The sequence below is a fragment of the Piliocolobus tephrosceles genome, chromosome 16, assembly GCF_002776525.5.
Source record: "Piliocolobus tephrosceles isolate RC106 chromosome 16, ASM277652v3, whole genome shotgun sequence".
NCBI classification, from domain to species: Eukaryota; Metazoa; Chordata; class Mammalia; order Primates; family Cercopithecidae; genus Piliocolobus; species Piliocolobus tephrosceles.
In genome coordinates, this window is record NC_045449.1 from 24177933 (window position 1) to 24192898 (window position 14966).

At 52.2% G+C, this 14966-nt stretch overlaps 1 protein-coding gene across 3 annotated transcripts in view; it reads left to right on the forward strand.

Moving 5' to 3' along the window:
- The window catches only part of ANKRD13B (ankyrin repeat domain 13B), a 30334-nt gene that overhangs the window by 8664 nt on the left and 6704 nt on the right, over window positions 1-14966 (forward strand). For 2 of the 3 annotated variants that reach the window (XM_023183863.2, XM_023183864.2), the window contains exons 1-4: window positions 19-171; window positions 14341-14476; window positions 14585-14709; window positions 14794-14839. In XM_023183863.2, the coding sequence (XP_023039631.1) occupies window positions 58-171; window positions 14341-14476; window positions 14585-14709; window positions 14794-14839 (421 nt within the window). In that variant the 5' untranslated portion in view covers window positions 19-57. Of the gene's footprint in view, window positions 1-18; window positions 172-14340; window positions 14477-14584; window positions 14710-14793; window positions 14840-14966 lie in introns of those variants that run through there. The other variant, XM_023183865.2, reaches the window with a different exon arrangement.

Genomic DNA, 14966 nt, shown 5'->3' on the forward strand with positions numbered 1-14966 from the left:
CCGGCGCCGTCCCTCCTCCCCGGCCGGGCGCCGCGGCCCCGGCATGAGGAGCGGGCGATGATCCCCGCCAACGCCTCCGCCAGGAAGGGGCCCGAGGGCAAATACCCACTGCACTACCTCGTGTGGTACAACCGCCACCGCGAGCTGGAGAAGGAGGTCCGCGCCGGCCAGGTAGGAGCGCCGTCGGGGCGCCGCAGGGACCCCACGGCCAGGCACGCCCGTCCGGCCAGGGGAGGGGGTGCGGCGCGGGCTGTCCCGCCTCCCCGGCGAGTTTGCGACGCGTCTTTGTTTGCGGCCGCGGCTTTTGTGTTTGTTGACCGGGAAGGGGTGATGGGAGCGGGCCCTGCCCGCTCCCCTCCGGCCGGGACGGGCGGGACCACACGTGTTTCGGACCCTCCTGGATGGGGGTAGGGGCCACTGTGCACCTCCTCCGCCGGGGCAGTGAGGGCTGCAGGGAGGGGCTGCGGGCTGGATCGGTGTTCCATGTGGTGGGAGAGTCCGCCCCAGACAGTGGAGCGGCGACACCTCCCGAATGAGGGTGCGGAGGTGGGAAAGGCTTGCGTGGAGAGGGGGCCATAGGTCAAGGATGGAGAAGAGGCTGTGTCACACTCCCAGGCATCCCAGCCCCACCCAGCGCCCTCTCCCCAACGGTGAGCGCTTTCTCTTTTTTAGCTCTCAAACTGGGCAGATCCTTGGATCCCTCAGACCCCAGCCCCAGCTCAGGAACGGGGAGTGGAGAAAGACCCTCTTGGGAGGCCCCAAGGGCCTTGTCCAGGTGCTGAAAAGCGCTCTCCTGCCCTCTGGTGCTGGGGCTTGGCTTCTAGGCGCAGAGGAAGCTGGGGGGCCCTGGCTGCTGGAAGGACTTGAGGTTCTGCACAGGAGGTGGGCTCCCTGATTTCTGCTGGTCAGTAAGACCACGTGGGTCACCAGCTTTGGGCTGGGCAGTGGTCTCCAAGAAAACGGGAAAGGGGGATGTCTTCTGGCCATGCTTCAGGACAAAGGCAGGCACAGGTCACAGATTGCCACTTCTGCCCTTGGCACCCAGGCCACAGGTAGGCACTCATGGCAGAGATGACGCCCCCTCCAGGTTGGGCAGCAGGAGCCAGAGCTGGGCCCAGGCCCCATGGGTTGCTGCAGGCTGAGAACCCCAGTTTCAGTCTGGGTCTGAGACCTTGGGACCATGGGCTGAGGGTGGTTAGCGCAGTTGCCCGCTGTGGGAATTTACCTTCTGAGGGCCACTTCTTGAGTCAGGAGAAGTTCAGTCTGAGGAGCTGTGCAATCGCCGAGGGAAGCATGGAGGTGGAGGGCAGGCCATCAGACTGAGCAGGCTGGGGGTCAGGATGTGTCTCTGAAGTCCCACGCTGAATCAGCCCCGAGGCCTGTATAGCATCCAGCTCTGCATGGCAGTCCCTGTAAATATCCGAGTGACCTGTGCCTGCAAGCCTCTGGGCGGGTCTGGGTGACCACTTCCTGTTACCTGTGCTTACGCCAGCACTCTCCAAGTTTCTCCTTGGACTGAACTCCTCAGACTCTGTCTCTGTTTATTTATCATAAAGGCAGTGCTCTGCAGCCATGAGAGGCCTGTTAAAGAGAGTGGGTTACAGTGCCCCCGGGAAACAGATGAACAAACAGAGCACCAGCCCCTGCCCTCAAGGAGTCTCTGTTCTGGTGAAGCAAGTGTGAACAGGGAATTCCAGGGTGATGTGCAGAGTGCTAAGACATGGCCAGCCACCCTCTGCTGGCTCTTCTCTGCTTTCCTTCCCTGAAAGCAAAAGAAGACAAGCCTCATGTGGGAAGAACTTCCCAGGGGTCCAAGGATCACTAGGCAAAATGCTGAATCTCCAGAATGCCTCAGTCCCACTCCTTTGCCTGAGGGTGGGTGGTCCTTTTACTGCAGAATGCCCTGGGAGAAAAGACTTCTCCAGCAGGCCTCTCTGCTGATAGTCCTGAAGTGGGTGGCCATCTTGCTGGGGTGGGGGGCACTGGAGCCGCTGCAGGTAGAGGTGTTGGGGGCTGCTCATGTGTTTCTCTCTCCCACCCCTCTGGCTGCCTCAGAAACAAGGTCCCAGGTTCATCCCTACCCCTGCCCCAGTGAGTTAATGTCTCCTTGAAATGGACTGCCTGCCCTGGATGCAGGCCAGGGGGAATATAGGGCACTGGTGGAGGTTAACCCTTGTTCAACCACAGAGGAGCCAGGCCAGTCCTCTCCTTCCCTTGGGCGTGCCAAAAAGGGGAATGCCACTCCGTGTGGGTGGGAGAGTTCCCTGGTTGTCTCCCCCTTCGAGGACTGGCCCAGACTGAGGCTCGTATCCAGATGTACGCTGCCTACTCCCCAGGGCACAGGCTCTGTTTTCTGCAGGGGGACCTGAGGACAGCCACCTAGCATCATGATAAAAGCACTGTGGAACCCTGGCATCCCAGCCAGGGGTCCCTGGCCTCTAGTCCCCCTGGTACCAGCCGCCACAGAAACAGCTCAGCTTTCCTCAAGCACTCAGGAGCCGGGTTTCCCTGGTCTTGGCTTGGCATAGCTGCCTCTTCTTCACTCCAAGAAAGCCCCGCAGAGGCCCTCCGTGGGCAGGCTTGGCAGTGCAGCTAGCTGAGGAGGGGGTCAGCATGGCCACCTTCAGAGGAGGTTAATGGGCTTTACTCAGGCCCTAATTGTTCTGCTGGAGGCTGGAAGCAGGGAGTGGTAGGCAGATAGGAGGTGCCCGGTGAAGGGAAGGGGCACCCAGCAGTGCTGTGATGCTGGCGCGGTGCCCTGCTTGCCACCATGCATGTTCCCTGCCAGGTCAGGGGGGACAGGGTTGTAGGCCAGGGAATGTGCCAGTTCCCCCTTGCCTGGCATGGCCAGCTGGGCATGGCCCTGGTTCTGGAGTCACGAGTTCCTGGTGTTCCCTGGGGTGGGAGCAGGGGGAAGGGTTAGCCTGTGCAGCTCCCGTGGGAGGGACATGTATAGGCTGGGCTTGGGGAGCAGGATTCTGCCCCTGGAAACCAGAACCCTGAAGTGGGCAGACTGTGGTCCCAGAGAAACATTTTCCTGCTCCCTGGGCTTGCTTCCTGCTTTCCCTGTTCACTCTTCTGACCTAGAGGCAGGGGAGATGGGTTGTGGGGCCCGGGATGTGCGGGGAGCACTTCAGACCCCTCCCTTTGCCTACAGTGGGCAGTCCTGGACGTGGGGCATCACCACAGCTGGTAAGCTAGGAAGCTCAGGAGAGGGAGCCGCAAACCCCAGAAACCAAAAATCAGTGTGTTCTGGGATGAGGGGTAGGGGCTGCACGGGCAGGATGGGAGGGGCGACATGGAGGGAGAAGTCCAGGGTGCAGCCCGCACAGCCCATGGCCTCCTATGCAGCTTGAGGACGCATCCTGCCTCCCTCCCCTTGAATGAGCTCAGGCAGACCTGCCCCTGTGCCCCATGTTGGGCAAGAGAGGTCAAGCAACGACCACACCAGACTCCTGCTTTCCTCCCAGTGGGCTGGGGAAGGGGCTAAGCAGGCACGGCCTTGAGCACAGGCTCTGCGTCCCTCACCTTCCTTGCAAGCACCATGTTTAGTCCCTACAGTAGGTGTATGCTTTTCATACTTCCCTTAACCAAAGGATTCTGCTCATGCTAGAGGAGTTTGGAAAGAACCCTGCTAGTGCACGTGGGTGTGAGGGGCGTTCCTGTGCAGATATGCTGGCAGCGCACACAGTCGTTACACAGGAGTGGACTCCTGCAGGGCCAGAAGGCAGCTGGGCACGCGTGTGCTTGTACACTTAAGGGCACATGTGAGTACCTATGAGCGTATGGGTGTGTATTTGTATGGTACCTGTGTGTACTAGCGTGTGGTATGTGTGCCTGAGTGGAGGCCGGGGGGCTTTCTGCCCAGGGAGCCCCAGCTACGAAACTCCAAAGACTCCAGATTTTGACACCAGCTGAGGCCTGCTGGGATAAGGAATCTCCATTCTCTTGGTGGGGAGGGCTGGGTGTTGGGTTTCATGGGAAACCTTTTCATTCCAGCAATTAAATAGCGAGAGGCCTCTGCTGAGGAGAAGCTGATGGCCTCTGCCGAGGAGATTAATGAATTCTCCTACCTGGGTACAGGGCAAGGTGCCACTTGCACTGCAGGTGGCACTCTGGGCTTGTGGGGAGAGCTGCTCTGGGGCTTGGCTGAGTGCCTGGGGTTCTGCATGGGGTGTATGGGGTGCTGAGCCATCCAGGCCTCCCTGGGGAGGTGCGCTGGGGAGCACTCCTGAGGTGTGGGGATGCGGAGGGGCACCCTGCCTGCAAGGGAGTGCCATCCTGTCTCTGGGGCCTGGAGCTGAGGCACCTGAGTGGGAGGGAGGCAGCATCTGGAGCCCTGAGGCGAGGCAGGGGCCCTGCCAGCTCCCTAGGGCCTTATTAGCTGCAGCGGCTGCGGCATGTGGGGCAGGGCTGGGAGGCCTGGATGGCTCAGCACAGCGCCATCGGGAGGCTCCGGACTTCCCCAGTCAGCTCGGGTCCTGTGGCCCTCTCCCACTCCCCCTGCAGGGCTCAAGACCCCACCCAGGTTGCAAGCCCAGGGGTCTAGCCCAACCAAGATAGGACAAGAGTAAACAGTGCTCCCCTTCTCTGTGGGGGGCCACAGCTCAGAGGCCAACAGGGGCCAGGCCCACTGGTTTTTTTGAGGCTCCCAGTATATTGAAAAATGAAGAAATGTCAGAACAAGGCTATAAAAATTATATAAATAATCTTAAATTATTTAAAATGTTTCTTTTTTGAGAAAAGAGTTCATGTTCCTGCTTTAAAATATTTAACTGTTGATAGAAGATGCGTTACGAAAAGCGGTGCTTCTTGCTCCGCCTCTCCCACCTCCCCAGAGGTTACCACTTCAAACACTCCTGTCGTTTACCTCCCTAATTATAAACAATATAGTTCTCTCCCCTCCCTCCCCTCCTTTCCCTTTCCTTCCCCTCCTCTCCCTTCCTCCCTCCCTTCTCTCTCTTTCTTTCTTCTTTTTTCTTTTTTGATTTTTTTTTTTTGAGACGGAGTCTCTCTCTGTTGCCCAGGCTGGAGTGAGTGGCGCGATCTCGGCTCACTACAGGCGCCGCCACCACGCCTGGCTAGTTTTTTTGTATTTTTTTTTGGTAGAGACGGGGTTTCACCGTGTTAGCCAGGATGGTCTCGATCTCCTGACCTCATGATCCGCCCGTCTCGGCCTCCCAAAGTGCTGGGATTACAGGCTTGAGCCACCGCGCCTGGTCTCTTTTTTCTTTTTTAATAAGACAGGTTCTCACTCTGTCACCCAGGCTGGAGTGCAGTAGTGTGATCACGGCTCAGTGCAGCCTCTGCCTCCCAGGCTCAGGTGATCCTCCCATCTCAGCCTCCCAAGGAGCTAGGACTACAGGTGCCACCATGCCCGGCTAATTTTTGTATTTTTTTGTAGAGATGGGGTCTTGCTGTGTTGCTCAGGCTGGTCTCGAACTCCTGAGCTCAAGTGATCCACCTACCTTGGCCTCCCAAAGTGCTGGGATTACAGACCTGAGCCTCCCGTGCATAAACAATATACTTCTGCAATGATTTCTTGGTTAATTACCTTCCCCTCCTCGTGCCCCCTCAGCCTAGTACTCTGTGCACTTGTCTAGCAAATATTTATGTGCCAAGTGCTGCCTGGGGAGTGGGGAACCAGCAGTGAACAAAGCAGACAGGGACCTGGCTGATGGGGCTTTGTTTGAGGTGCAGGAGGTGCTAAACAGGCACACTTGGTTGGGCAGTGGATAGAGCCATAGCAGCTGTCACCTCAGATGGGCTATCAGGGTGGGCTTTTCTAAGGAGGTGACATTTGAGCAGCAGCCTGAGTGAAGGGACGGAGAAAGCCTTGGGGCTCTCTGGAGGACCCTGGAGAACGTTCCAGGGAAGGTCATTGGCAAAGGGTGGAGCAAATGAGTTCAAAGAGAAGTCTGGGGCCATTGGATTCCCTGCTAACTACTATGGGAAGCCACTGGAAGATTTTGAACTAAAGAATGTCAGCACCTGAGTAACACTTCACAGGATGACTTTAGCTGCCATAGGTGAGGTGGACAATAGAGCTTGGGAACCAGGGGAGCAGCAAAATGACAGTGAGGGGCTGCCAGTGAGAGATGGGGTGGCTACAGCTGCAAGGTGGTGGAAACTGGGAGGCTTCTAGGTCTGTTTCGAAGGCAGAGCCTACACGTTTTCCTAATGGGTTAGATGTGGAGGGTGCGGGAAAAAGAGGAGATAAAGACAGTTTCTTTTTTTTTTTTTTTTTGAGACGGAGTCTCGCTCTGTCGCCCAGGCTGGAGTGCAGTGGCGCAATCTTGGCTCACTACAAGCTCCGCCTCGCGGGTTCACGCCATTCTCCTGCCTCAGCCTCCCAAGTAGCTGGGACTACAGGCGCCCGCCACCTCGCCCGGCTAGTTTTTTGTATTTTTAGTAGAGACAGGGTTTCACCGTGTTAGCCAGGATGGTCTCGATCTCCTGACCTCGTGATCCACCCGTCTCGGCCTCCCAAAGTGCTGGGATTACAGGCTTGAGCCACCGCGCCCGGCCAAGACAGTTTCAAAGTTGTTTTGTTTTGTTTTTTCCACCTGAAAAGTAAATTCAGGTGATGTTTACTGTTTACGGGGCAGGCGCAGCTGTCCAGGAATGCAGAAAACAAGGAAAAGTTAAGAAAGTCACTTCCAGAATGAAGAAGGCAAGAGAAAAGGCAGGAGACATCATGGAAAGCCAGGCTGTCCCATTTTGTTTCATGGATTCAATGATCTTTTTATATTTTCCTGAGGATGTAAATTACTGTTTTCCCCCAAAGAGTTTTCTTTTATTCCCTGCATCGAGAGAATTTCCTCTGGGTTCTTAGCATCTAATTTGTATGTTTTGGTTTGTTTCACATGGGAAGCTTTCATCAAGTGTCCGGTTTCTCCTGGCTGTTGGATCATATTTAAGAATGGGGCTGTGGAGTTCAGGGATGTGTGGGTGCTACTGTAAGGTGACCAGGTGGCAGGCTGGCCTGTTCATTGTAGAGTCACCAGATGTCTGTATTCTGAGGTCTTTGGGACAACTTCTTGCTCGGGTGGATAGGGTGGTGGTGGTGTGACCTGGCTGCCAGTAGTTCAGGACCCAGGCAGGGAAGGGGCTGCGGTTTCACGGGTCACTGGTTTTCAGCACCATACCTCATCCTCTGCTGTGGTCAATGCCCCTGAGTCCAGAGCATCTCATGCCCAATTTCTGCAGAGAATAAACCCCTGGTGTCCTGTGGTGAGGAAGGGGTTAATGAGGCTGGGAAGGGAACCAGGGGGCTCTGAATTGTAACCAGCCTCCCTGCACTCAGCTCTAGCCTCACCTCCACCTCTGCCTTCCCCACTGCCTGCGGGTCCTACCTACACCTTTCGGGGGGGCTGGGGGTCATCTGGCTTGCTCCTTACACGGACGTTTCCCTCTGTGGCTGCTTTAGTTTTGGCTTCCTCTGCTCCCCTAAGTCAGTTGGTGAGGCCGTAGCCACTTTCCCTGTTCTCAAGTGTGTTGAAGTTTCCCATCTGCTGACATCTCTTTATTCTTGTGGGTTTTAAATATTTTATTGACTTTTTTTTTTTTTTTTTTTGACAGGGGCTGGCTTTGTTGCCTAGGCTGGAGTGCAGTGGCATGATCTCTGCTCACTGCAACCTTCGGCTCCCTGGCTCAAGGGATCCTCCCACCTCAGCCTCCCAGTAGCTGGGACTATAGGCATGCACTACCACGCCTGGCTAATTTTAGTGTTTTTTTGTAGAACGGAGTTTCACCACATTGCCCACGCTGGTTTCAAACTCCTGGGCTCAAGTGATCTGCCCACTTCGGCCTCCCAAAGATTACAGGCATGAGCCACTGCGCCCAGCCTGACATTCTTTTTTTTGTTTTTGAGACAGAGTCTCTCTCTGTTGCCCCGGCTGGAGTGCAGTGGTGCAATCTCTGCTCACTGCAACCTCCACCTCCAAGGTTCAAGCAATCCATGTGCCTCAGCATCCCTAGTAGCTGGGATTACAGGAATCCCCCACCACACCCAGCTAATTTTTGCATTTTTAGTAGAGATGGGGTTTCACCCTGTTGGCCAGGCTGGTCTCAAACTCCTGACCTCTGCTGACCTGATCGCCTCGGCCTCCCAAAGTGCTGGGATTACAGGCGTGAGCCACTGTGCCTGTCCTCCTGACATTCTTATACATTTAACATTTTTTGGCACTCTTCAATCCTTTGTACAGATTCAGGTTTCCATCTGGGATCATTTTCTTTCCACCTGAAGAACTCCTTTGAACATTTCCTGCACATCTGGCAATAAATTCTTTTAGTATTTGTTTGTCTGCCAACATATTTATTTCTTCTTCAGTTTTGAAGAATATTTTCACTGGGTATAGAATTCTAGGTCAATACCAGTCATACTGGATTAGAGGAAAAAAAAAATTCTAGGTTGAAAGTTTTTGTTTTGGTTTTCTCCCCCAGCACTTTAAAGATTTCATTATGTTGTTTCCTGGCTTGCATAGTTTCTGATGAGAAGAATGTAATATTTCCTGTATTTGTTCTTCCATACATAATGGACCTCATTTCTTTGAATGCTTTTAGGATTTTCTTTTTACCACTAGTTTTCAGCATTTGATTATGATGGACCTTGGTGTAGTTTACTTCGTGTTTGTCTTACTTGGGGTTCATTGAGTTTCTTGGTTCTGTGGCTTTATCTTGATATTAGTTTCGACAACAAATTACTACAAACTAGGTGGGTTAAAACAACAAATATTTGGCCAGGTGAAGTGGCTCACATCTGTAATCCCAGCACTTTGCGAGGCTGAGGCGGGCGGATCACAAGGTCAGGAGATCGAGACCATCCTGGCTAACATGGTGAAACCCCGTCTCTACTAAAAATACAAAAAATTAGCCGGGCGTGGTGGCACGTGTCTGTAGTCCCAGCTACTGGGGAGGCTGAGGCAGGAGAATGGTGTGAACCCAGGAGGCGGAGCTTGCAGTGAGCCGAGATCACGCCACTGCACTCCAGTCTGGGTGACAGAGTGAGACTCCATCTAAAAAAAAAAAAATCTCTCTCACAGTTCGGGAGACGTAAGTACAAATTTGAGATGTTGGCAGGGTGGCAGTCCCTCCAAAGGCTCTAGGGAAGAGTCCTGCCTTGTCTCTTTCAGATTCTGGTGACTGGGCCACAACCCTCTTGGCTTGTGGCTGCAGAACTCTAGTCTCTGCCTCCATCTTCACATGGCCTTCTCACCTCTCTGAGTGTCTTAGAAAGACACTTGTCATTGGATTTATGGCCCCCTGGGTGATCCAGGATTATCTCATCTTGAGATCCTTAATTATGTCTGCAAAGACCCTTTTTTCAAATAAGGTCCCATTCATAGGCTCTGAGGGTCAGAATGTGATGTGGACATGTCTTAGGAGGGGCACCATTCTTCAACCCACCATAGTAGTTTTTATCACATTTAGAAAAATTTTGGACATTCTTTCTTTTTTGTTTTATTTATGTATTTATGTATTTATTTTGAGATGGAGTCTCCCTCTGTCACCCAAGCTGGAGTGCAGTGGCATGATCTTGGCTCATTGCAACCTCCCTTTCCCAGGTTCAAGCGATTCTCCTGCCTCAGCCTCCAAGTAGCTGGGACTACATGTGCCTACCCTCACGCCTGGCTAATTTTTGTATTTTCAGTAGAAACGGGGTTTCACCATATTGGCCAGGCTGGTGTTGGAGTGACCTTGTGATCCACCCACCTTGGCCTCCCAAAGTGCTGGGATTACTGGCATGAGCCACCATACTGGGTCTGTTTCTCTAAATCTGTCTTATTTGTCCTACTTCTTTATTCCATCCTTTGGGATTCCAATACATATATGTTAGAGTGCTTGATAATGTCTTACAGATTATGAGGCTCCATAGAGACAGGGTCTTGCTCTATTGCCCAGGCTGGAGTGCAGTGGTGTGATCATAGCTCACTGCAGCCTCAAACTCCTGGACTCAAGGGATCCTCCTGCTGCAGCCCCAGAGGAGCTGGGACTACAGCTGCTTGCCACCATGCTCAGCTAATTTAAAAGTGTTTTTTTTTTTTTTTTCTGTAGAGACAGGGTCTCGCTGTATTGCCCAGGCTGGTCTTAAACTCCTGAACTCAAGCCAACCTCCCGCCTTGGCCTCCAAAAGTGCTGGGACTATAGAAGCCCAGGCAACTTTATTTTTCAGTACTATTTTTCTCCTCTGTGCTTCAGTTTGGAAAGTTCTATTGCTATCTTCAAATTCACTGATTTTTTAAATTGTACAGTATCTAATCTGCTGTTATATTCATTCAGTGAATTTTTCATTTCAGTTACTGTACTTGTCATCTTTAGATGGTCCACTGGCTTCTTTTTTATATCTCTCATTCCTCTCCTCATGAACATCTTTTTCATGTTTTTCTTTAAACTCTTGAGTATATTGAGCCGTCTATCATCTTTATCACTTCTGAGTCTTGTTTCTATGAAATTATTTTTCTCCTGATTATAGATTATATTTTCTTCTTCTTCTTCTTTCTTTCTTTTTTTTTTTTGGAGATGGAGTCTCGCTCCATTGCCCAGGCTGTAGAGCAGCGGCGCCATCTTGGCTCACTGCAAGCTTCACCTCTCAGGTTCACGCCATTCTCCTGCCTCAGCCTCCCGAGTAGCTGGGACTACAGGTGCCCGCCACCACGCCCAGCTAATTTTTTGTATTTTTAGTAGAGACGGTGTTTCACCGTGTTAGCCAGAATGGTCTCGATCTCCTGACCTCATGATCCACCTGCCTCGGCCTCCCGAAGTGCTGGGATTACAGGCATGAGCCACTGTGCCTGGCTGTATCTAGTAATTTTTAACTGAATGTTGGACATTGTAAATATGACGTTAAGCATCTGGATTTGTTATTGTCCTTTAAAGAGTGTTGGGCTTTGTTCAGGCAGACTAGGTAAATTACTTGCAAATCAGTTTGACTTTTTTGAGGCTTTTTTTTTTTTTTTTTTTTGAGACAGAGTCTTCCTCTGTCACCCAGGCTTGAGTGCAGTGGCCCAGTCTCAGCTCATTGCAGCCTCAACCTCCTGGGCTTAAGAGATCCTCCTGCCTCAGTCACTGAGTAGTTGAGGCTACAGGCACATGCTACCATACCTGGCTAATTTTTTGTATTTTTTGTAGACACGGGGTTTTGCTGTGTTGCCCAGGTTGGTCTTGAACTCCTAGGCTCAAGTGATCTGCCTGCCTCAGCCTCCCAAAGTGCTGGGATTAGAGGCATGAGCCACCATGCCTGGCCTTTGATGCTAATTTTTCTTTTCTTTTTCTTTTTTTTTTTTTTGAGATGGAATCTTGCTCTGTCACTGAGGCCAGAGTGCAGTGGTGCAATCTCGGCTCACTGCAACCTCCGCCTCCTGGGTTCAAGTGATTCTCGTGCCTCTGCCTCCTGAGTAGCTGGGATTACGGCACTCATCACCACACCTGGCTAATTTTTTGTATTTTTAGTAGAGATGGGGGTTTTGCCATTTGGGCCAGGCTGGTCTTGAACTCCTGACCCCAGGTGAGCTGCCTGCCTCCGCCTCCCAAAGTGCTGGGATTACAAGCATGAGCCACTGCACCCAGCCTGAGGCTAAATTTTAATTTGTTAGAGTGGGTCTAGGTGAGCCTTTTCTCTAGGGATAGTTTAGCTCTACTACTAAGGCATAACCCTTCTGGGGTCTGATTAAATATACTTCTGCACTCTAGGAGGCTGGAGCTTGATTATCTCCCTGCCATTGGTGAGCTCTGAGAATTTACCATTTTATTGTTCCTTTTTGCATAGTATTACTGAGTTTCACTATACATATGTGTAGTTTAGTATCCAGCAAAACTCAAAGAGACCCCTGTGCAGATTTCTGGAGTTTTTTGAGTAGTTTACTCCTTTCCAGAACTGTGCTCTCCTGCAACTTTTAGTACCTTGGCTTCCCTGAACTCCTGTCTCCATCTTCTCAACCCAGGAAGAGCACCATGCTCTGCTCGGGCTTCCCCTCCTTGAATTACAGTCTGGAATGTTCCTCCAGGCAGAAATCCAGGGATGTTACAGAGCTCACCTTTTTCATTTTCCTTATTTCAAGGATCACAGTTCTGGACTTCTAAAAACATTTCTCTTTACGTATATTTTCTATATAGAGTGTGTGTGTGTGTGTGTGTGTGTATTTGAGACAGGGTCTCACTGTGTTACCCAGCCTGGAGTGCAGAGGTGTGATGATACCTCATTGCAGCCTCAACCTCCCAAGTTTAAGTGATCCTCCCACCGAGTAGCTCCGAGTAGCTGAAACTACAGGCACAGGACATCATATCCGACTAATTGTTTTGTATTTTTTGTAGAGATGGGGTTTTGCCATGTTGCCCAGGCTGATCTCTAACTCCTGTGCTCGAGCAATCCTCCAACCTTTGCCTCCCAAAGTGCTGGGATTACAGGGGTGAGCCACTGTGTCCGGCCTTCATATATTTTGCAGCAATAATTTTCTCATTGTTTATGGTGGGAGAGTAATTTCATTTATTATGATAGAAGTTGAAGCCTTTTTATTGGCATTTTAATCAAGTTTTGAGGAGGAGAGGAGGGAGTTACATGCATGTGGTCAGTACACTGTTCTTTTTTTTGGAGATGGAGTTATGCTCTTGTCGCCCAGACTAGAGTGCAATGGCATGATCTCGGCTCACTGCAACCTCCGCCTCCTGGGTTCAAGCGATTCTCCTGCCTCAGCCTCCTGATTAGTTGGGATTACAGGCACCATGCCTGGCTAATTTTGTATTTTTAGTAGAGATGGGGTATCTCCATGTTGGTCAGGCTAGTCTCGAACTCCCGACCTCAGGTGATCCGCCCGCCTCGGTCTCCCAAAGTGCTGGGATCACAGACGTGAGCCACCGCGTCTGGCCTGTCAGTTCACTGTTCTTAACTAGAAGTCCTAGACTCTTGAAATATATTTAAATACTTACGTTTAAGGCCGGGCGCAGTGGCTCACACCTGTAATCTCAACACTTTGGGAGGCCAAGGCATGCGAATCATTTGAGGTCAGGAGTTGGAGACTAGCCTTGGCAACATATCAAAACCCCATCTCTACTAAAAATACAAAAATTAACCTGGCATAGTGGCGCCCGCCTGTAATCCCAGCTACTAGGAAGGCTGAGGCACGAGAATCGCTTGAACCTGGGAGGTGGAAGTTGCAGTGAGCCAAGATCGCACCACTGCAGTCTAGCCTGGGTGACACAGTGAGACTCTGTCTCAAAAAACAAACAAACAAACAAAACTTATGTTTAACAAACATGCTTTCTAAGCCAGGTGCAGGAGCCTGTAATCCCAGCTGCTTGGGAGGCTGAAATACAAGGATTGCTCAAGCCTAAGAGTTTGAGACTGGCCTGGGTGACATAGTATGACCCTGTCTCAATTAAAAAAAAAAAAAAAGAAGATTTTGTCTGGGCGCTGTGGCTCACACCTGTAATCCCAGCACTTTGGGAGCTCGAGCCAGGTGGATCACCTGAGGTCAGGAGTTCAAGACTAGCCTGGCCAACACGGTGAAAACCCATCTCTACTAAAAATACAAAATACTAGCCAGACGTGGTGGCGAATGTCTGTAATCCCAGCTACTCGGGAGGTTGAAGCAGGAGAATCACTTGAACCCAGGAGACAGAGGTTGCAGTGAGCGGAGATCGCGCCATTGTACTCCAGCCTGGGCAACAGAGTGAGACTCCATTTCAAAACACACACACACACAACAAAACAAAGCTTTTATCACTTTTATCACACAACAAAAATCTCATGCAATGTAATCATGTTATTCACAAAACTATAGGATTTGTACAAATTTTAATGCATAGTGTCCCACATGCGCAGGACCTGGTTGTGAAACTGTATGAATACCGTGGACTTGTTATTTCATTCCTGTCTATTACTATAACTGTTTGTTAAACCTCACTCAATGATAATGTCAGTGATCTAAATTGGTAGCCCTTCCTGAAGGTGGTTTGGGACCCCTAGGGTAGGTCTGGTCCCAGGTGAGCTCCTTGGCCAACAGCCTCTTTGCCACCCCACTTCAGTCCCAGGCTTATTTTTGGCAGGCAGGCCACTGGGCCTTGGAGGAGAGGACCCAACTAGGGGCCCTTGGTGGACAGGAAGGGAGGGAAGGCCCTCCCCCTTCCAGAGTTACTTTCTGTCCTGTCTTCTAAGCCCCTTTCCATCCACCTGACCCCAGCTCATAGTGTCTGTCTTTCCGTTGCCTTGTGAGGTTGGCGAGGCAGAGCAGCCCCAGCAGGGGGTGGGGGTTGCTGTCTGTTCCAGGGCTGTCGGGCTCCGGAGGGCTGTCTCCGAAGTGACTGGGGCTATATCTTCCACTCCTCCTCCTCCTCCTCCTCCAGGTGGACATTGAGCAGCTGGATCCCCGCGGCCGGACTCCCCTGCACCTGGCCACCACGCTGGGGCACCTTGAGTGTGCCCGTGTGCTCCTGGCGCACGGCGCAGACGTGGGCAGGGAGAATCGCAGCGGCTGGACAGGTGTGCAGCCCTGCTCACCCCGGCCCCACAGCCGGGGCCTCCCCCGCATCATAGACCTATGGTTGGCTGAAGGGTCCTGCCCTGTGACCTTGCCTCCCCCTCCCCCAGTGCTCCAGGAGGCTGTGAGTACGCGGGACCTGGAGCTGGTGCAGCTGGTGTTGCGGTACCGGGACTACCAGCGGGTGGTGAAGCGGCTGGCGGGCATCCCCGTGCTCCTGGAGAAGCTGCGCAAGGTGAGGCCCAGCCTCTCAGCCTCCATGGGAGCCCTTGAGCCCTTCTCCAGTGCAGACTTAGCCTCTCTCCCCTTCGTCCTCCAGGCCCAGGACTTCTACGTGGAGATGAAATGGGAGTTCACTAGCTGGGGTAAGCGGGCTGCAGCAGGTCGCTTCTGGGCTGTCTCGCACTTTAGGTCCTGCACTTGCTCCCTTGCCTGGAATGTGTTCTCACAGCTCTTCCAGTGGCTCTCTCCATCCCTTAGCTCAGCTCAGGG